At 38.6% G+C, this 23,973-nt stretch overlaps 1 protein-coding gene across 3 annotated transcripts in view; it reads right to left on the bottom strand.

Moving 5' to 3' along the window:
* The window catches only part of LOC143208816 (protein tipE-like), a 45,922-nt gene that overhangs the window by 9,984 nt on the left and 11,965 nt on the right, over positions 1 to 23,973 (bottom strand). Inside the window, exons 3-5 of one of the 3 annotated variants that reach the window (XM_076423656.1) lie at positions 20,442 to 20,726; positions 18,399 to 18,592; positions 14,392 to 14,708 (exon numbers count right to left, since the gene is read on the bottom strand). In XM_076423656.1, the coding sequence (XP_076279771.1) occupies positions 14,392 to 14,708; positions 18,399 to 18,592; positions 20,442 to 20,726 (796 nt within the window). Of the gene's footprint in view, positions 1 to 14,391; positions 14,709 to 18,283; positions 18,593 to 20,441; positions 20,759 to 23,973 lie in introns of those variants that run through there. The other 2 variants (XM_076423658.1, XM_076423657.1) reach the window with 2 other exon arrangements.

A 23,973-nucleotide genomic window follows, 5' to 3' on the forward strand; every position in this document is an offset into this window, starting at 1 on the left:
CGACATTTTTTCAAAGGAAAATGTCGCTTGAAATGATCTCAGGAACCTCCCATTTTCGGCTCCGGACCTAATTTTGAGACACCCTGTATATTAACCAGACAAGTGTGATATAAGGCGGAGTATAAGAAAGTTCGCAGAAGGCCGCTCTAAAGCCCAACGGGGACAGCACTATCGATCGCGTAACACTAACGAGCAATTTAGTGTATTAACACCGCCATTTCAATGATCATGAATATTAGAAATTTCTCTGGTTATGTAAGGGTGTGCAAACTATTTTTGTAATTTTCAATATGAATTATTATCGTCTTTTTGTTATTGGATGGGGTCGTGCTGAAGAGGTGAGTTATTGATGAAGGGTATTCCAGGATTAATTCGACAAGTTTCGGGGAAACTGTACATTAATTTTGCAGTATCTGATGAACGAATGTGACAGAGTAGTGACAGGATATTCGGATTGTGTGGGTATAAAAGGGGTCGGAAATAAAAACAGTATGAGTTGTTGGAGTTAACAAGACTATGGCGGCGGTGGTGGTTAGGCCAGAATCGATGTTCGTGTCCTTGCTTAGCCTCACGCATCCCATACAAACGTCGATTCACATCTAACGAAAATGCACATACATATAGCGTTCGCTATTGTCGAGTGGATATTAGTTCGGATATCTACGATCTGCTGCGATTAGATCGCGAATGTCATTGTCCATTTATAGAAACGTCCAATAGTATAAAATATTCAATCGACACGTTGAAAGCTATAATCATTGTATTCCGCAAATATTGAACAGTCAGAGATTAGAACAATTCAGTATTTTCATGCAGGAACTTCGATAACGTTACGAGATTTTCCTTGTTCCTCGTAACTCAATTTCATCAGACACGTTTTAAATAATGAACACTTTATTACAAGAAAGTGAAAATTTCAAATTCATTTTTTGTTAAAATATTTCAGCGCCTCCCAGGTTGGAAATCGCTGCTTTAAGTGGTAAAAACCACAGCAAAAAATTAGAAATTATTTTTTGTGACCAGCTCTCATCATAGGGACGAGATTTTCAATTCCGTAGAATGTTTCACTTCGGAAAACTGCAAATGAAGAAAAGCGACGTCGGTTTCTCACTTTTATGATGAAGAAGGGTCTTTCAGGAAATTATGTTCAAGGGTGCGAAGGTTATACCCTTGAAAATGAGCACCGGGAGAATGTTGTAAAACTTTTCTACGCAAAGTCCCGGGGGTTCGAAGATCGACCAGCTTGCAGTCATGATTTAGTGATTTAGTGATCCTTTAATTTTCCGGAGTAGTGGCTACAGGGTGTTCCGAAAATGTTGGATCTCCTTGAAAGGGGTAACTTCTTCAAAACAAGAAGTTGTAGTAAGAAACGTTAGCTATGAAATTACTTTAATTATTAAAAATTGTTTCAAATTTATCTCAAAAGAAGCTTCCTTATTTTGTATTACTTATTGTTTTCATTGCATTAATTAAGTTACTTATTATTCAAATTTATAATCTAGTATTTCTAGTAGTTTCTAGTATTTTTCTAGTATTAAAGTCTAGTATTTCTGTAGAAAATATGGTACAGAAGCAGTGTAACCTGTTGGCTACTGCGACTTAATATGCACTTGCTAATCGCTATTCCATTTGACATGAAACTGTATGCCGAAACCAGCGGATCACGCAGGAGTAGCAGATTCGATTCTGGCCGTCTTCAATAAACATGCAACTGTCCGTTTAGCCGGATACGTGGGAACAGTGTTATTGTACCCTCCTTTATTACAAACAGCAAACAAGTTAGCGAATGGTTTTGTGAACGTGTTAATTGGAAGCGAAGTATTTCGATACATGATACACGATAGTCGAAGACATCCACTAAATTAACAACGTGTTAATTGGAGGTAAAGTTTTCAATACATCTTCTCTTAGCGGAACATATTTCGTTGCTTTTCTGAAAGGAGGAAGATTAATTCGAGCGGTGTGGATGTAGCTAATTGCGTGCTGTGCCTGGCATCCTGATACGCTCATTCCGAGGGAAATTGATTAGATCCTAGCAGATAAATGAGTCGTCTTGGGATACCAGTCGGCGGATAGAAATTTCCCACTGGGAGAATTTCAGTATCCTTTTTATCGTAGCTTGGTATCGTGCTTCGATCGTGCCTTATTTTAATATTATTCCTAATTTATCATGAAACAATAATATGTGTAAGCAGGGACCATAACTGTTCTAACGAAAAAGAAAAAAGTCATAAAATAACCAGTATTTCATCGACTAAAATCTTGTATTGGTTACAAATAAGGATTATAAGTAACCGAACATTTGTTCTCTTGTTGGTAAATGTTATCGTTGAGAGAAATTCATTTCGAAATAACAGGTATTCGATGAAATAAATTTATTTCGATCGCTCATAACAGTTATTCGATGAAATAAATTTATTTCGATCGCTCATAACAGTTATCGATGAAGGAAATATATAATAGTTATTATTAAATAGTACAACTTTCAAATGGTAGACAATCAATTATTTCATAAATTTCTTATTCGTAAAATTAATGCTACAATCAAAATTTAATGTGACAAACAAACAGATTTTGTGTTGTTCTTATGATCTGTTGATTCGTCTTGTTGTACGAAACCTTCTCAATGAATTTCACAGGCTTGCTCCATCGGATAAAGAGTAGACAACTCAATAATTAAATAAGCAACCAAAATGAATTTTCTCATCAATAATTATTATGAACAAGTGAAAAGAAATTGGTCTCATCGATAACTGTTATGAGTGATCGAAATGAACTTCTCACATCGATAACTGCTTTGAGCAATCGAAATAGTTTTTCTTCATCGATAACAGTTATCGAGGAGGATCCAATTTTTTGGGCACTAATAACTGTTATTTGTAACCAAAAAGTATAAAAATCGATATTTTTTAATAATTTTGTTCTTCGAATTTTTTTTTATATATTTTGTGTACATTATCTAAAATTTCAATAATAATCAATTTTTTATTAATGATTTTTATCGTAGAACATTTTAGAATAACTGTTATTTTCGGTCCCTGTGTGTAAGCATTTTATGGAAGAATGATGTGCTCTGAGTACAGAAAAATCTGGTGTTCCTCGAAAACTAATATGTGCAGCGTAAGAAAATATTAAAAAATAAAATCGATAACCAACGAGAATATAATCTCATTGAATTGTGCAAATTTATTCAGGTGAAAATATTTATTTTTACGTATTTTAATCCTCTTGGGAAAAAATGCCGCAGTGACGGGTACATTTTCACCTAGACTTAAAATTCGGACAGGCGAAAAGGCGGACCACCCTGTACGACGAAGCATATGATTGTTTAAACTGTACACTAATTTTGCCGATTAAATGCTACCTCGGTGTAGAGTATGCTAATCCACGGGACACACTGTTTCCATTGGAAATGATTCTGCTACAATGGGTGCGGTGGTTTCAGCGTCGATGTATCGCGAGGATAGAAAGCATTTCCCTGACATCGAAATGACGGTCATAACATCATAACGTCACTGCATTACGCGGAATTCAATACTCGATCGGCAACAGAACAGAATGGCCGAACAGATACACATAGTCACAGTCTATCGTGGATCAATTCGAGACTCCTGTCCACCTATCGCGCACCAAGTTTTCATTTGTGCGACAACTATACAGTTGCTTCGTGCATTACCTCATGTCGATTTTCATCGCGGTCGTCCCGACGTCCCGAAATGACGCGCCGGGAAACATTTACTGGTCATTCCGCGTTCCGAAGTTCCCCGCTTTTATTACCCCGAACGACGGAAGTTTGCGTTTTAAAATGATAAGTGGACGGTCCCGAACTTCCCAGGGACGTTCCGTCTTCGAAATTGGATATTGGCTTTGAAATACGTCGACGTTTTATATAGTCTGTTAATGCTCCTTCTTCTGTATTGCGTATTTTCATCTTTTCCTTATTCGAGGTACTTTCAAAAGCGAATACATTGGCTAAAGAGGTGTTTCTGTTTTCTCGAATTCAATGGTACCAATAACGTGACCCAAATCAATTGTCACAGGCTGTTCCATGCGAACAATTATTCTCTTCAATTAAATGGACCAATTTACTTCGAATAAAAGATATTCGGTTCGATGAGAACCATTCTAACAATTTGTTATAACTAGACTGCGGATTTTTATTCATTTATGAAAAAATTGCTTGGCTGAAATATGAGACAGTAAGAGATTAGAAAAATTTAAGAACGTTATGATATTGTTTTTAATGTAACGGAGTCATTGGGGGATGAAATCTTTTTTCGGTTTATTTCTGTTCCCCACAATCGATGCAGAACGTTTAGATACATTTAAATATTCCATTTAAAAGTCTTTCGAAAATAATTAAGTGATTAAAACAAGGCTCTATTTATTCAGATTTCGTGCAATTTTTATTGCAATATGCGCTTGGATAAAGAATTTTATCGAATCATTTTCCATGTAAGCAACGTCTTAATTTCAATAATTATTAAATTGAAAATGTAAGACCGGTCATTTGACCGGCAATGGCAGGTTTAGTGTCAATTGTGAAAGAATTCATTCGAGAATTTCAACGAAACCATTTCTTCGACTTTTAGCTTCTCAACACGCCACTCCGTGATTATTGTGCATAACTTCATGATCCGAGCAATACATTTTTCTTCGCACAACATATCCAACTTTCAAAGTTGTTCTCGCGTCGGTTACGGTCCCGCGTTCCAGACGAGAAATACGCTCGAGTCACCGATCAGTTTCTCGGCGTTGCTCGAGAAATTATAGAAGTATAAAATTACTTAGGTCGCGAAAACACGAAAAGTTCCAGCAGTCGGAGATAGAAAACTTTATTTGCCAGACTACCAGTCGCCAAAGTTTTTCCCGTGCTATGCTATAAATGAGAAATTCCTTGACTCGGGGAAAGAATTATACAGAAAACCGTAGAACAACAGCCGTTACTTACTCTTCTCGGTTCGGGTATGAAAAAGCTATCGAAAACTCATGTTCAAAATATGCTTCGACACACTGTGTTCATAAAATACAATAAAATTTCCTATTCATTTTGATAATGTTTTTTTAAATTATTCTGATATTCTAATAATATTTGAATAAATTCTAGAACGTTTTTAGAACACTTTAATATCTAACATTTAATTAAGATGAGATCAGTAGTAAAAAAATGAAAGAAAAACGGATGAGAAAAACGTGTATGTTCGAAAATATCGAAACATCTGCTACGTGTAGCAGCTGTTTGACCATGACAAGAGACATGGTGTCTAGTAAAGTCGCCCTTGCAGAAAACGAGAACGCCATGGCGTCTCGCAGTCTGTGACGGAACTGCTACGTGTCTACAGGCTCTCTCAAAACAAGTATCCGATAAAGTTCTTTCAAATAACAAGAGTACAATAATTCTGGAGAATTTATTTCTCACTAATAGTATTGTTTCATTAGGTCGTTCGGAGAGTTATTTCATTTTCTCAAGGGAAAATGAAAGCCAATTTTTTACCATTTAGAAGAACTTTTATGACATTTTGTTTATGATCCCTTGCGATTTTTCAGGCAACTTGGAGATCCCATGCTCGGAGAATTTCCGTTTTTTATTAGCAAGAAATTGAGTTATATGACTCTTTACGACTGTATTTGAAATTGGCACTGCATAAAGAATGTTGAAAAAAGCGAAAAGAATGGTAATCCGATGGTACATCTTATCCTTAAACAGCACACGACTTTTTCTCTCGTGCACTGCATTTTTATCCCCGCGGTGATAAAACAGCAAAAGGTGATGGAATTGCGTACTTTGACTTTGCATACTTGACGCGATGACAAAAAATACTTGAATCGTTAGAAAGCACTACAAGAGGCAGAAAACAAACGACCTAATATTTAAATATAAATTTACCGCAGCAATTGTAAGAAACACAAACCCTTTAAAACTGAATAACTTTTTTATAATTGTACCAAACGACCTGATGCTTTGTAAGTAATTAGAAGCATTGGTTTACTGATGTGCAAAAAATCATAATTTACAAGGTAACATGCACAAATAAAAAAGGCATTTTTTAAAACTTTTTTATTTGGGCTCTTAATGAAAACTTAAAATACAATATTTTGTAGATCTATGTTAGTTATGCACATACTGAAAATTTCATCAGATACACACGAGCTACAAGCGGTTAAATATTGTGATAATTGAAGTATTTTAAAATCCACAGAATCGTACATCTTTTGATGCGTGTCGTTTTTTCCTGCGTCAACCGATTTCGATGAAATTTTCAGCATGAGTATAACTAACATAGATCTACAAAACATGTATTTAAAATTTTCATTAAAAGGGCCCAAATAAAAAAGTCTTGAAAAATGCCTTTATTTTTGCATGTAACCTTGTAAATTATAATTTTTGGACAATTTTTTTGCACATCATTTAGTAAACCAATGCTTCTAATCGCTTACAGTACATCAGGTCGTTTGGTACAATTATAAAAAAGTTATTCTGTTTTCGAGGGCGTACGAACAGTTTCGTGTGCCACTGTACCAAACAGAAAGTTCTTCCTTCCGAACAAAAATCAAGAGATGGCACGGCTTATGAACACATAAGACGAAAGCGATCGATATTCAATTTGGAAACTACACGATAGAAGAACGTGGAACTCGATCATTGCATCTGCTGGCGTACTTTGCACACCTTTTACAATTCCTTTGCATCCCGGCGTTCTATGCACGTGTGTTGCACATCGACAATTGTTTAGCCGAGTCAGGTGTGTTTTCTGTATCGAATATTGCAAGCATAGAGGGTGAATATTTAATAAAGTGTAACATTGTGTTCGGTTTATTGTCGAAGGTTGCGCGTTTCGAAGCAAAGTAGAATAGAGAGACCCCGCTTCAGGTTTATTGTTGGCTGTTCCATTTTATTGAGAAAGTGGAATCGCGGAGAAAGGAGCCCATCGAACAAAGCAGGAAAAGATAATGGCGTTGTCGGCTTGCCAAAAACTGCTGCCGGTGCTTTCAAGTGGTCGTTTCCTTAAGGGGACTTCACGGTTAAACGGGTTGTCGTGCAAACAGTGTGAATAATAAAATTGAAATGCTCAAATAAATCTTTCGGAAATGCTTACACGTGTCGGAAGCTAATTAACTTCTATACGTAGTACGCGACACTGTGTTGATTTTTTCAATAATATTTCGCTTCTTGTTAACTAAGTATACCAAGCGTAAATTGCGATTTTATTTGGTTTAATAAAATTGTCAATCTTTCTCATATTTTTATAATCCCAGTAAAGACAAGATCATTTTTCTTCTATCTCAATCATCAAAGGACTGTTGTTCATTTCGATTGATTTTATTTTTTAATATTTTCTGATGTTGTATTAGGTTTTGGGGCCACCAATTTTTTTCTTTTTTGATTCAGAACACATTAGTCTTCGATCAAATGCTTACACGTATTATTATTTCATGATTAATTAGGAATGATATTAAAGTAAAGTACGATCGAAGCATGAGGAAATGATCACTTTTCGAGAAAGAAAAGGAACCATTTCGTAATTTGTAGAAACGATTCAGTGACAGTAATTGAAAATACTTAATCTGATTAATAGACAGCAGATTTTATGCATTTATAACAAAAATGGGCACATAGAATTTAAAGCAGGGGACATGTTTAAAATTTTTATGGACATCAATGTATTAGTTTCAGCTTAGGATAATTAAAAGAAGAAGACAATTTTTATTTTGCTCCTGTGTCCTGCAATCAATGTGAACATTTTGTATTTTGCATAAAGATCCGCAGTCTACCGATTAATTTCGAAGAGTCTTTCTAATTGATCCGCTTTCAGAAAGAGAGAATAGCGATGTAACTAACACTGAAACAGTAAAACCTGTTGAGTAACTAGAAATTGTATTAATTGAATCGGCTTATTCAAACGGGCGATTCGAGTGGAATAATTAAAGTAATTACACAGTTAGATGATATCGCGAGTATTTATGTGAGACATCGATTCAAGGTATCAGCAGGAGTGGTTCGAACAAAAGTAAAAGCAGTCTCAAAATAGCTTGGACAGCAGTACCGTTCATTGAGAGGTTTATGTTAATTTGAGAACACGATGAGCACAAGAAGCGGTGTAATTAACAAACCAGTATTTCGATAAAAAGTGTTTTGATGGAATTCAGAATATTATCGATTCTAGAAGAACTTTGTCCATTTGTGAGGCATTCAAACGAGTTACCAAATGAATTGGGCGTACAATTGCGAGTACGTGCAGGAAATTCTCCCATTAACCGTGCACGACAATTACTCAAACACATTAAATGCTGAGAGAGTGCAAACAGGTCGAAGCGTTGCGAAGTTTCCGAGGTAACGTCATTATTCCGCCTTTGAATTGCCACGAGCAAAGGCATTTGAACGCGTCCCATGCAGCCCGGTTGCATTAAATTTCTGTCCGCTTTATTCTTCTTCATAGTCTCAAGATCGTTCCTACAAGGTGGCCCCCACAAGATGTTCATTGTATGTTGTACTCGACGTCAGCTAAGAAGTTTTACATCAGATCGAGTGATTTATTTCTGACCCAGAATGTAGAAATCGCAACCTGCGCGTGTAACCGGACATGCTAAACAATAAGATATAGATTACGTCCGGTTGTATACATAAATCTCACTTAGAGGTCTGGGTTAGGTCGAATAAAAAAAAAGAATATAGAAATCGTTATTCAACTATTCGACCTTTGTTCCTTTTTATACCATCATTTTTATACAGTAATTTTTTTATTTTGGTAAGCTTGTGGCCTATCCCGAGACGAATTCACTGACTGTTATTTAGAGTATTTTTTACAAAGAGCTGTAGTTTGGGAAATTGTTCACGTGTCATCGAGAAATTCAAGGTAACTTAGTGGTATTTTTTACGAGTTATAGTTTGAGAAATGATTGCGTGCGATACTTCAAGTAAGACACTCTGTATACTTTCAGTGGGTAGTGTCACCGCCTAATTCATTAGGAATCCAAAATTGTCCACGTGTCACCGAGAAATTCAAGATCATTTAGTAGTATTTTTTACAATGAGCTATAGTTTGGAAAATTCAGGTAGGACACTGTATATTTTCAGTAGATAATGTCATCGTCTAATTAATTAGCAACCCAAAATTGTCCACGTGCCACCGAGAAATTCGAGGTCATTTAATCGTATATTTTACAACGATGACGATGACGTTTGAGAAATGATTGCGTGCGATACTTCAAGTAGGACACTCTGTATACTTTCAGTAGGGGTTACCCTGATCGTCGACAACTCATTTCACCGACACTGTTAACATCGACACGATTTGACCGACATTAACTTCCGTCGACACTACTTTTTCATCGACATGGTAAAATCGTCGAAATATGTTTTCATCGACGGTCCGTGTTTAGCGACATTCGTTTCCACCGATACCAAATTCGTATTTGCTAATGTAGACTAATCGTTATTATCATTGTTATGTTCTCGACGCATTTAGTTGCTTGTATAATCAATAATAAATAGAATTACAAAGCATTGTTATTTACATCGAAGTTTTGATTGCTACTTTATTACTCAGAATTTCTTCAAACAAACAAACTTTATTAATAGGTACACACACAAATTTCATTTAATTTCAAACATAATTGTGTAAATACATATAAAAAATTTGAATAAACAGAACGAATGCTACGAATATACATATATAGACTACAAAACATAACAAAATTGCAAAATAATTACACAAATATCGAGTAATGAAATTAGAGCGATATGAACAATGAACTCAAACCTGTCGTTATCACGGACTGTCGATGAAAACATATGTCGACGATTTCACCGAGTCGATGAGAACATAGTGTTGATCAAATCATGTCGATGAAGACATTTGTCGACGATTTGACCATGTCGACGAAAATTAATGTCGGTGAAATCGTGTCGGTGGAATGAGTTGTCGACGATCCCAGTAGGCAACCCTTTCAGTAGGCAATGTCACCGCCTAATTCCAGGCGAACCCAAAATCGCCCACGTGTCACCGAGAAATTCAAGGGAAGAGACACGTGTGCCTGTTGGCCGGGAGTGTAGGGCACGCTGTGAAACGAACACCGCAACATGCGGTCGAAAGACTGTCGCACATAAGGATTAAATCGTGTACGAGGTAAGCTGGTCGATCGTCGCTCAGGAAATCTCGAAGCCATAGATCCGATTCGATAGGGACTACGGAGCTAATCGAATTCCGCGCGCACGCCGCAGTGTTTGCGCAGCCGGGTCATCGGATATCTTCGGTTTGTCGCGGGCCACCGGTGAAATTGACCGCATAATCATCCGATATCGATGCTTTGGCGAGCGTGTAGGCCGGCCTGCGATATTTATATACAATCTCTGCGACACACGTTGTCTCTCTCTCTCTCTCTCTCTCTCTCTCTCTCTCTCCCTTTCGCTCTCTTTCAACCATACCCGCGCGCACAAAGGCCGCTCCCGATGCCCGCGGACTCGATCTTCCCATTCGATGCCTCGGATGCAACCGGAGGAACGGGTTTTGTTGTCGGCGACAGAATCCCCGGTCGTGGTTTTCTGTACAACAACGATTCGATCGATGGGAAGCGAGATACCATGGGAATGGATTCGGCTTTTTATCAGCCGACTAGGGGGCGCGACGATGCTAGACCTACATGTTTCGCGGAATGCGCGAAAGTGATCGAGGTCAGTGTTTCTTCGATTAATCGAGCTACCGTGCTATAGGCAGCTTACCGCTGGCGTAGCATTGCGTTGCACAGTGGGGTCGCGGCCCCGAAAACCTCGCAGAATCTCGAAATATGAAAATTCAAGAATTCACGATTGTCCGTAGACAGCGGACTTTATGCTTTTATAAAAACGAATAAGAACAATTTATTACTATTGACATTAATCATATTACGAATGAAAATAAATTCCTTTTTCATTCATAAGTAGACTGTGGATTTGATGCATTTAGGGTAAGGTTGCTCAAGTCGTACCACTGGAATTTTGAACGAACTACGGCGACAACATCTGAGTCAACCAAGTTGCTTTACGTATTCTTGTCTGCCATAAACCAGCCTCATTATAAATCCTGTCACCAAGTTCTACCTCGTCAGTCGAAATAACGTTAACGCAGAATAAAGAAAAGATAAAAAATACGACAAATAAAAGAAACGCAGTAATTAATAAAAAGGAATTGGCATTAGACGTGAAAGCATATAGATTTTCTAATTTCGTTATAATAAATAACAACAATATTAACACAAGTTTTGAATGACACGTTTAATTTCTATTTATTTGATAAATCCTAAGTTTTATACGGTTTTTTCTTAAAGGGTACGACTTGAGCAACTTTACCCTACATATGACAGAAATAGGCACGTTCAATTTAAAACCGTGGACGCGTAAAAATACTTAATGACATTAATGTATTAGTTTCAGCTTAATAAGATAATTAAAAGAAGAATACAATTTTTATTTGGATCCTGTGTCCGCAGTCCGTTCGTAAGCTAACAGAAACATTTATATTGATCGCATACCGCAGCGACTTCAAGTTTTAAAATGGGTTCAGGTTTATTATAGGTACGATTCTTTTTCACAGAATTGTAGCAGTTTAAATGTCGACGATTGTTCGAAAATTGAAAATTTGAAGTTTGCCAATATTTTCCAGAGCCCGCGCTGTAGATATAAACGGTTGGAAATTGAACTTACCGCGTGCTCTGCTTGAAACCGCAGTCAGCTGAGTGCTCGGTCACACGTACGCACGTACACAGTCAAAAAACAAAGGGTGATGCCCCCGACTGCGGTCGTTTCCTTGAGCGCTTTGCCGCAATTTTTTCGCTACTTTTATCGTTTTTTTTTTTGGTCTTCCGCTGAGAACAGCGTGCGCACTTACCTTTATGCAATCTAGTAAATTTATGCGCAATTTTAGCTCATTTATTCTAGCAGGAAATATCCCCATAAACCAAATATTCATACACGTCATGTTGGATACATGGTTATTAACCGTTTGCAGTCGGAACTATTTTAACTTGAAAATTAAATTGATATGATACCTCATACAATCCTTAAATTGATTAGATACCGTATGCTGAATAATGGTACAGCAATTTTTAGTGGTGACTCTCCGAGTCACTCCTCGATTGTTAAGTGTTAACTACTGTTCTAATAATCAGAAGTATCTATCGCAAAATTAATATAGAAAAATTGCAGTCAATATCACATTTTATAAAAATTGCTGTAAATAGCACATTTTAGGAAAATTGCAGTAAATATTACATTTCAGGAAAATTGCATCAAATATTACAGTTTTCAAAAACATAACTGATTATTAAAATTGAAATCAATTTGGCGTTTTCAGAAGCATAACTGATTATCGTTAAAATTGAAATCAGTTTGGCACAACGGAGACGTGCAGAAAGTACTTGCTCATTTAAAATAAAACTCTTTCGCGTTCGTGACAGTTTCGTACTGTATCCAGAATATTATTCAGGACAAGTCTGCAGAGCATAATTGGCGAAAAGGTAACAGTAAAAATCCGTTAACTGCGGCGAAAAAATAGCAGCGAAGCACTCAAGGAGTGGTCGACGTTGGGGTCAGCACCCTTTGTTTTTTGGTTGTGTGTGTGTGTGCATACGTGTGACCCAGCGCTCAGCTGTCCGAGGTTCAAACAGCTCGAGCTGGAAATTAAATGTTCTATTTTCACCTATTATTACCTGGAAAACGTAACTTTACCTCGTGAACTAGTAAACAGCGTTTCACCTCGCGTTTGCTTGAATAGCAGACATGCTTGGGTGAGTTCACAGTATTCGTGTAGCCTGTAGTATACACTACGCACGTATAATCATACACAACGCTTATATTTGCTACGTCGATTAAAGGAAATATTCATTTACGAGCATTAACATAATAATTTGATACATAATTAACCAGAATGAAACTGCATACTAACTAAACTCAATTTGAATCCGTTTTGTGTAATTTTCAACACGCTGACTTAATTACTAAAAATTAATTTTTACGTTACTAGATTATCTAATTTTATTTTAAGTAATTTTCACGATTGCAGTGTTCTCTTTTTTAGTGTTTGTTCCGAGCAATATTGCAGAGAGACATTTTTTAATCGAAGCTAGTGGAGTCAACGAACGTCTGAAAATATTCGTGACAAGCGGATCGTTGAAATTAACGTCCATTTCCCTGGGACAAGTTAATCGCCGGGAAAATTGCTTGAACACAATAGAATCAGGTCGTTGAAACAATTACCCCGTCGGCATTAATGATTCTTTTAAATTCGCGTCTTTCTGTTAGCGGATTGACCGGAAGCCCCGCAGTGGAATAACGTGCTTTTCCGGATGTCGAGGTGAACACCACTCAAAGCCACCCAAGTGTCCCGTTAACTACGCTTATTTTCGCTCGATTGAACCCAGCTTGCCATTAGCCGTGGTGTAACGTTATTACTTGTAACGAGCGAAGCACCTGGTTTTTAGTATCCAATATATAAAATCCAGTTCGCATGCTCGGCCGATGTGCGATAAGTATACGATTTTCTAACCTCCGGTATTACAGGAAATACGGTTTAACGCAGATCATTATTTCCGTAATATACTGTACTACTTTTTTTTTTATAAATAATCTTATACCTGGAAAAACCATTAGTAGGGAAAATATGTTTCTATTGTGTTCCTACTTCAATGAATTCAGCTATGAATACGGTTAGTTACCAGAGGATAAATGGATTTTTCTGTACAAAGAATAACAATTAATTCAGTAGACCCTCGTATAATGCGCTGGAAAAACTGTTTAGAAAAATTATATGTATAGTGACTGTACAAAACAATTTTTGCCATAGTTCTCGCCCCTTTTGGCTCCTCGAAATTAACTCTAATTTTTGTGTTGTATGTTTAAAGTTCTGTTGACAATCAGAGTTAATTTTGTGAGACTGAAGAAAAATTGTTGGTCGAAGCAGTTGTGAAATAAATAACTTCGTATAAATTGTCTAGATCGCCCGAAGACCATATTTTACGTTTCCTTCGCAAGTTGTTTCAACATGTCTTGCTTCTTGTGAAATTAATTATAGTACTTCGCGCGACACTGATTTATTATATTCAATTTATTTGTTATGTCTTCCTTCATCAACAGCCGAAATTAATCTCGAAAAAATAGCGTTATAAATAATCTTATACCTGAAGAAACCTTTAGTAGGGAAAATATGTTTTCATTTCATTCTCATTTTAATGAGTTCAGCTATGAATACGGTTAGCAATAGCTGACCAGAGGATAAATTAATTTTTCTGTACAAAGAATAACAATTAATACAGTAGACCCTCGTATAATGCGCTGGAAAAACTGTTTCGAAAAATTGTATGTTTCCGTGACTGTACAAAACAATTTCTGCCACAGTAAATGTAAAGATGTCCGCTTACCCCTGAGTGGAGTACGAGTTGGATATCTCGTCTAGCTTGTCCCTGCTGACGTCGTCGACCATGGCGATTTGCAGCTGATACCCGAAGCTTGTTAGGTCTTCCCTGAAAGCCTCACTGCCGGGCGTAAGGGCGCTGCTCGTCAATGGTGGTGCCCCGTTGCTTCCTTCACCATCTCCTCCGTCCTCGCCCTCCTCACCGGGCACGAGGACCTCCTCCTCTTCGTTGTAGATCTTGAAGTAGGCGATGGTGAGGTATATCACCGAGATTATGAAAGACGGTATCGGAATCGCCATCGCGTACACCAGATTCATGTACACCTGAGGGAACATGTCGCACGTATTCTTTCTGGGAACCAACCACCCTGTCTCCAACACCAAGGGCTGTTTTCTTTCTAAAGGTGGGAACCATCGGGTCGGACATTTTTTTTCGGAACAGGTCTCTCGGAATTGGATATTTCTTAATCGATCTACTGGCAAGAGTTGCGACTCCGTATCAATCAGACGCAATATGCAACTCTGAAAATACCTCGTTTCTCCAATTCGAGCAGAAATTTATTCGTTCATGTATTATGCAGTTGCGAGCAGCAGCAAAACTCTTTTCGCGTATCCTCTGCGGAAGACAAGTGGCTATTAATATTCGTTGTGTTTTTTGTAGAGCGCGTTCAACTATTTCTTCACTAAATATGTTTTAGTTATAGAGAAAACGAACGTTGCAAACTTTGTTTGTATTTTTAATATCATTCATAGGAATACTGTGGTCTAGAGTGCCATTTCTTGGGCCGTTTAGCGTTGGAATAAAATAATGAAATTTGATTTTCTTTTCTAAGGAACCGATACTATTTTGTCTAATTTTTGTGCTTACGGATTAGTGATATTTTTAATCCCTTTAAACGATAATTTACTTTCTCCAACACCTTCATTGTATTATTTTTTCTATATTTCTTTGCACAAATCGTTTCACACTTCCGTTTTGTACTTTCGAACGTTGCGGTAGATTTTGAATTCGATCTTTTCCGGAGTAAGTAAGTCTGGCTCGCCGCACAAAAATTGACTTTTCCAATAACATATTTTGCGATATAGTGTGGTCTGTCAGAGTGTAGCCGGAGGGCGCCGTTAATTTAGAAAATTGACACACGTATCGTATAGAGTGGCAAGCATTTCCGGCGGATCCCTGATGTTATCGTAGTTATATAATAGCTAGTCAGCCACCGGGCTGGATTCAATTCCGAGGGTGGAGAACGCTGGAGTGAGGGGAGTTTTCTTTTCTTCCAGGCAACGGCACGAGTTTCATTGGGCACGATGGTTTCCGTTTTCGTCATCGGGCCCGCTATACAACAGGCTTGAAATGCATTGTTCGTCATCGCGGCAACGTACGGCTACGTTTTCCGTAAACGTAACGGAATTCCAGTACCGCCTTCTGCCTGTGCCACCGGAAAATCGTTTTCCACGTCGAGACGCTACCGCCTTTCGATTTTCCCGTTCGCTCCTCTCATTTCACTTCGTTCGGTTTCAATTCGCGCCGCGCCGAATAAAAATTTACACGGCTCAATTTGGCCGCGTGAGAATTTATCCCGGTCGCGCCTGATTAATGTGGCGCCGCGACGCTGAGTATCGAATTCAATTCTGTCGCTTTGCAAACAGTTCCACTGTCAATTTTTTACATCCAACCATTTTGTCTTTTAAAACAGAATTTCTCAATAAATTGTTCAAAAACGACAGCAATTTAATTTATATTTATATAATATGCTGGAAAGTGCTTCCAGACCAATTTGATTTTTCGTCAGAACATTATGCTCTATTTTTCTGCTGTTATGCTGCGCAAAAAATTATACAAAAATTCATGAACATTCTACCTAATAGCGTACACGACAGTGAATTATTTCAGAATTTTTGGTTGCAAAATCGATTTTTGAAAAAATTCTATCCAATGGTCTGACCAACAATCAATGTGCCCCCAGACCAAATTGACTTTCGTCAGACCATCCATTATGCTCTATTTCTCCTGTTCTACTCGACAAAAAATTACGAAAAAATTCATGAATAGTCTACCTAATAGCGCACACGACAGTGAATTATTTCAGAATTTTTGGTTGCAAAATCCTATACCCTTTTTAGAATGAATATGATGTAACATATTTCCAACTTTTGGCACCGTATAAAACACGAATCGAAATTCCCATTCGTCTTCAGTCGAGCTCCTGGCGCAGCAGAAATATTCCGACAAACTCCGAACCTGAAACGAACTTCTGTGACAGTAGACATCAGTTCATATTGTTCACTTTCGTTCTCTTCAACTCGTTGCAAGCTTCCGAGGGCTAACAAGTTTGCGAAAGTTAAATGCCTCCCCATCGATGCTCCTCGGTTCTTTTTCCCTAGCGGAGCTAGCGAAGCAATTCGTCATCAATTACTTCAGGCTCGCGACTCGGAATCTATGTGTTCCAATTAAAGCAGATACGGATCGCTGTGAATAATGAGCGCTGTTACGTACTTAACCATTTACGGGCGAGGAGACACGGTTTTGGTTGCATAATGCACTATGACCTCAATAGGTACCTGCAGTATCGATTCGCGGGCCGACGTTTCTGCCGACAATAAACTCGTACAGAAGACACACACGTAGAGACCACTTTCGCGTGACTCGTGTACATACGATCTATGGGCGTAAATCGGCGATGTCTAGAACATGGTAACCCGGTTACGCTAGAAACCAAAAGACACGTCAGTGCGGAGTGATTCGATTTTTATCCTTCACCTGGTCTTTGATGTTCCTCGAACTTGTGCCTCTGCAATGCACCTGATCAGCTGAATTGTTAGCTTCTTTGAGAAACATCAGTTTCGTTCGAAAGCTCCCAGCAATGTTTAGGTAGAAGACGTTATTCCACCTGGCCATTCGATGTTCCTCGAACTTGTGCTTCTGAAGTGCATATAATCATCTGAATTGTTAGGTTCTTTGAGAAACATCAGGTTCGTTCGAAAGCTTCCAGCAATGCTTAGGTAAATGACGTTATTCCACCTGGCCATTTGATGTTCCTCGAACTTGTGTTCCTGCACCGAATCTCATGTGCCATACCGATTCTATTTATTGTTAGATGCTTGGGCTAAAATGCACATGATCATCTGAACTGTTAGCTTCTTTGAGAAACCTCAACTCCGTTTGAGCCTCCTGCACCCATTCTTCTATTCATGGTTAGATGCTTGAGCTAAAATGCACATGATCATCTGACTAGTTAGCTTCTTTGAGAAACATTCGAAAGCTCTTGGCAATTGTTAGGTAGAAGTCTATATTCAACCTGGCCATTTGATGTTCCTCGAACTTGTGCTTCTGCACCCGAATCTCATGGTTAGATGCTTGGGCTAAAATGTACATGATCATCTGACTGTTGGCTTCTTTGAAAATCATCATGTTCGTTCGAAAGCTCCCAGCAATTTTTGTAGAAGACGTTATTCCACCTGGCCATTCGATGTTCCTCGAACTTGTGCTTCTGCACCCAAATCTCATGGTTAGATGCTTGGGCTAAAATGAACATGATCATCTGACTAGTTAGCTTCTTTGAGAAACATCAGGTTCGTTCGAAAGCTCTTGGCAATTGATAGGTAAAAGTGGATGTTCCATCTGGCAATTTGCACTTCCCCTGGAGTCGTGCTTCTGCACCGACATCTCTGTGTCGATTTCTGTATTCATAGTGAGCGTTAGATGATAGAAATCCTACAGGGAGGACGTGCTACCCTGATTCCGACGAATGCTTGAAAAGTTATTATACCTGACCATTAGTTAGCGAAACACCGTACCAGTAGATCGAATTAGGGAAGGGAATAGGATGATGGGATTCCGCCCTTGGGGAGTATTACGAGGCAAGTGTGAAACGCAAAGTAAAACCAATTAAATTACACACGTGAGCACGTTGTGTGGCCGTGTCTCGCATGGACGTGCGCAAGTTTCCGGGCCACGCACGGCATAGAATGTAAAACAGTTAGAGAGACAAAGATGACATAGAAAATCGTCGAGACCTGCCACATGTCGAGGTCGCTGATGACTATCCCGGGGTCCACTTTCGAGTAGTAACAGCTAAAGTTCTGCCCTATGATGGAGTACTGCCGGTAGAAAATACTGCAATTCAGCATTGGAGGGTATCCACAGCCTTTTACGTTGGGGAACAGCTTGGCCCCGGTGAAATACCACTCGGAGTCGTTGCCCATGAGACCTGCGAACTTCGCCTCGTTATCGTCCGGACCATGTCCGCGAACAGATTTCCATATAAGAGAAAGTGGACGTTGTCAGAGTGTCTCACGTGTGCGAGGAATGGAAGAGAAGATAGGGGAGAGGATAGGACATACTTGAAGAGAAACACAGAGACAGAGAGCCTGGCCTCTGACTGGGTTATTAAGGTTCCGTAATCTGAACACTGAGGCATTTTCCTATTATATTTCGTTAAAGGGGACGTGTCGAGTGCTTCCCACTAATGCAATCGTAATGGCTGCTATAACGTCGTTCACCGCTCAACCCCTCACGAGATTGCTGTTTAGAGAACTCTGCCCTTTGATGTTTGCGAATTAGAGCAAGCACAAACTGTTTCGTCCTGCTTCGAATTGTGACCCAATAGATTTTCAAATTACTCATCAAATATTTGGCTTCATCGTGGCAAGAGCGACTTAAAAATTAGAAGTTTCTCGCCTCTTTCTCCTCCTCGAATTTAACTTTAATTTTTGTGTTGAATGTTCAAAATTGAGTTGGGTTGGGCTGAAGAAAAATTCTTGGACGAAGCAGTTGTGAAATAAAGAGTTTATATAAATCGTCGTTTAAGTTGTTTCAACAAGTTTTGATTCTTGTCAAATTAATTATAGTACTTCCGAATTGGTATTTATTATTCCATTGTTTTCTTCCGTCTTTCTCCATCGATAGCCGAAATTTATCTGGAAAAATAGAGTCGCGCGCAATGTAGAACAGATTCTCAAACTGAAATGGCTTAAGGCTATAGCCAAGGTAAAGAGGAACATAGGTCAACCGAAGTGTTCACAACTCTCCGTGGGAAACATACTGCAAGCAGCCAGCACATTTATCAGCTTACCTAATATTTTTCTTGTTACTTGTGCGTATTAGGGCGAGCTTTAACTGTATTTGAGGAAAGTTAATCTTGAGATCATTTTTGGACATTTCCTAGGCTAGGTTGGGTTTATCTTATCCTAGATTTATGAACGTGCCAAGCAAGCTCCAACTTCTTAGCAGCCATTCTGAACTATTGGATATTTAACCAGTAATCACAGACGTCTGCGAGACACTTAAAAGGTACCGAATCATTTATGCGATCCCGTCAGAGTGTCCGCTAGAGCGACTATATACTAGAGATCCCTGGTTTCAGGTGTATGTTAATACACGTGTGTTATTGAAAACATTATTTAAAAGTAACCTGCTATAAGAGGATACATCATGACACCAAAATAATTTCTCAAAATTCTAACGATGTTTAGAAAGACGGAAAAATTTCCATTATCACACATCCGATTTAGAGACAATATTCGACATAAAGTGTTTTACATTGTAACATACAATTTATCAAGTATGTAATGTTTGATAAACTGTACCCCGGCAAGAATTGTGACACAACTAATAAATGCAAAAATTCTCACAATAACGATTTTAAGAAAATTATAAAATTTCCATCGACACAGTACAGACATCTTTAATCTTTCAGAAAAATATTTTGGGAAGTAAATTCGACTGGGCTCTGTAAAATGATATTACAGATGCCTCCATCAACTCTAAAGTGACACTGTTCCTGCTACTACAGATATGAACGCATTTATCACTGTTCCAACTTCAAAATCGTTATTTTTTGAGTTGTGTCATAGTTCTCGCCGGGGTGCAAACGTTCAAAGTGAATTTCTCGTAGCGAGAATAGATATTTCTGGTTGAGCGGGAAGATCGACAGCTGTTTTCGGGTACGGTTCAGCGTTCGTTTAATTTGACGAAGCGGTTTTGCGTTGAACCAGTCGTTTGCCCTGACTCGGTTTATATAAAGAGAGATGCAGACACACCCGGACGTCGTCTTATACCTGTAGGGAAGGGTTTCGGCAGTCCAGTTTCATCTTCCTCAGCGAAGTCGTCGTCCTCCTCCACGTAATCATACTCCCTGAGGGAGCGCTCGTAACGCGATTTTCCCATCGTCGTGCTGTCTTCGTCATCCTCGACACCTCCTACCGCTCCACCTCCCTCAACCTGTCCGTCGCTATCCTCAGACACGTTAGTCGGTAGCTTGTAGTTGACGCGTATTTGCGTGCAATCGTACAGCTCCTTGGTGCAACCCTCTCTACAGGACGTCCATGAGCAGTTGCTCGTACCTGGACTCAACGGATCGTTCATGGACGCGATGCTTGAAAAGAGATTCGTTAACGACGAGATTTACGGGGAGACAAAGACCAACTTGCCGACTATCCGGTTGACTATCACGAACAGGGTTTTGGTGCACGTCGAAAAATTCGTGTCACGAGTCTAGACCCTGGAGCTCTTGATTCCTGGTTTTATTCTGTACGAGACTTGGTTACCAAAATCATATACGAATGTAACATTTCTACAGCCTGGTCAACTTCTTCTCCGCTGTCGCTTCACGACTCCCACCACCGGTGCACCGGTTCCCCCACTACTAACTATTTCGTATTGCCCTCCTTCTACACTTCATAGAAGTTTGGTGGAGAGGACCCAAGAGTGGGGAGAAGAGTCGTCTCTGGCTTGGGAGCCGCAAGTTGCCCAGGCTTGTTCTACAGGATCAGCAAAAATGTTGTACTTTCTTTAGGTCGTTTGAAGTAACTTTTTCCTTTGCGAAGGACCAATTAGAACGCTGCTAGGGGGCGAATTTGTCCTCTGTAGCAACGCTCTGATTGGTCCTTGTTTTTCCTTAATAACGCATTAACAACAGGGGTGTGCGAGAACCCGAAATATCGGGTCGAGATTCTCGGATTTACCGGGATTCCCAAAAAAGTAGAGATTCTCGAATTTATCGGGATTCTCGAAAGAGTCGGGATTCTATTAAAGAATAGAATATAAAAAAGAATATTATTAAAATTCTTTTCGTCATATGTCATATTCCCAAAATTGTCGGGAAACCCGATTCTTTCGAGAATCTCAACATTTTCGGGAACCCGACTCGTCTCGACTCCACCTCCTCCTAATATTTCGGATTCTGGCACACCCCTAGTAACCAAGTACCCATTCGTGAAAACCAGGCGCGTCAAGAGCTCCACTACAGATCGAAGAAGTACTTGAAATCTTTGATCGCTTAGAATGTGAAGAAGACAAAATCCCCTTGGATGTGGAATTTTAGAAGCTCGTGTGTGAACATCGTCGTACAAGTGGGTAGGTGATTAACTCGAGACACCGAGAACTCGTGAATTGTTGACACAAAGTGTTGTTTCGTGGATCGAAAGCGGCTTAGTAATGCGTCGACGATTGTGAAATCAGTGTACCAAGGTCTCGTGAACACCGAAGTGTTGAGCTAATAAATGATCGATGTCCGTGTCTCAGTTGTAGTGAACATTCATAGTGAAAATTAATATTTAACAACGAACGTCACACAGACAAATTATGTATGTTTAGCTAATAATCGTCAAGATAATACCATGGAATATTATGCTCGACCGTGGCTGTTGAAATCAATTAGCGAGGATAAACCTCAATTATGGAGGAATTGACTGCTAATTACACGCTTAACGGGAGAATTATAATATAACGACTGAATTGAGAATTGTTGTACAAAGTTACATTTTTAGTTGTATGTTATTCAAAATCTACTGACTATGTTTTTGACTACGTAATAGTAATGTGTCTGACCAATTTCGATTATTTTCAATAGTGAGAAATATTGAGCATAGTATACACTGAATTTTTTGCTGTGCATTAAGCATGTTATTAATTTTTTGTATAATATTGTATTACTGATGTGTCTGACCAATTCTGATTATTTTCACTTGTGAGAAATATTGAGCATAGTACACACTGATTTATCTGCTGGCGATTAAGCTTATTATTAATTTTTTGTATAATATTGTATTACTGCTGTGTCTGACCAATTCTGATTATTTTCACTTGTGAGAAATATTGAGCATAGTATACACTGAATATTCTGCTGTCTATTAAGCTTGTTATTAATTTTTTGTAATCATTCACAGCCATAATAATCGTCAGATCAAAATGATATAATATAGTTTAGAATATTTTTGAATTACTGACTATGTATGCGTTTTTCTTTTAATACGTATTACTATATAAATATCTGCTGTCCATTAAGCCTGTTATTAATTTTTGTAATCATACACAACTAATAAACGTCAGACCAAAATTGTATAACACAGTTTAGAATATTGTCAGTTTTGAACATAATATATCATAAATATGTTAAGAAACAACTGCATAGTTCACTTCAAATGGGACACCCCGTACATCTGTCTAAACTAGTAAGTCCGAAGACACCAGCATTTCCTCAACGATACAAAACTTTCAGCAAGATCTATTCGCGACACGGTGAAAATGATTTTTCGACGTGCATCATTTATCAGAGACGAGAACACAGAACGTAACCGAAAGGACTGTACCTATATACAGAGGAAGAACCACGACCCGGGGGATCGAACGCATAAATCGCTTAGAAGAGACGCAAAAGACAGGGAGACAAAGTTGACGAGGGAAGAAAAATGCACGCTGACTTCCTCGAGATTCTCGAAAACAAGAAAACTGTTGCGAAATTCCCGACGATGGTCCCCGAGGCAGGCTGCGAAATTCTTTGCCATGACCTGGTCTTTCCCCCTCTTAAAACTTTCACGGATGAAAGTTCCGACAGCGATGTGACGGACCGAGTCGCGCTTTTTGGACAACGTCCAATTTCTTCGCCATCTTTAACATGCAAATCTTGCGGATTTTTCAACTAATTGAGCCTCCTCCTTCAACTTGCACTTCTGAAGCGTGTTGGACCACATTTTACCTTCTATTTAAATATGAACCGATGATTTTTTAAACAAATGAATTTCTAGTGCCATTTGGAATAGGAAGTATTTGACTTTCCTGTCTGATCATATTTTTGTGTGGTAATTGAGTCTTTCTCAATTGATTAACACTCTAATTACCGGACATTTATAATAGTCTCTTTAAAATTGAAAATCAACAGTTGAGAGTTCCTCAATAAATTGTTTAAAAGCGACAGCAATTTCAAAATAGTGTAGCCTCGTGCATTTTTCTTGCTTCGAACTTCGCCTTTGAAATCGTAATTTGACAGAAATCCTATTAAACAACGAGCGGACCATCACCAATAGCATGAAACGACGTACAGTTGGAAGAATTAAACCTTTGAAGCAACATTGCTAGTTCAACCGTATTTAGCGATTATTTGATGTGTATCGTTGCAGAAAAATTTAATTGTGAACGAGTGAAGTAAGCAAGTGAATTCAAAGGTTTAATGTAAATTCTAAACTAGCAAAACATTATATTCCTTAACAGCAAGTATCAACACGACCATAATTAGTCAGGTAGTCTAATTCGAAAGGGTATCAATGCAAGACATCTATGAGAAGAACAGTGCACGGGGTAGCTCTAGTAAGA

This window comes from Lasioglossum baleicum, chromosome 5 (assembly GCF_051020765.1).
Source record: "Lasioglossum baleicum chromosome 5, iyLasBale1, whole genome shotgun sequence".
NCBI lineage: Eukaryota > Metazoa > Arthropoda > Insecta > Hymenoptera > Halictidae > Lasioglossum > Lasioglossum baleicum.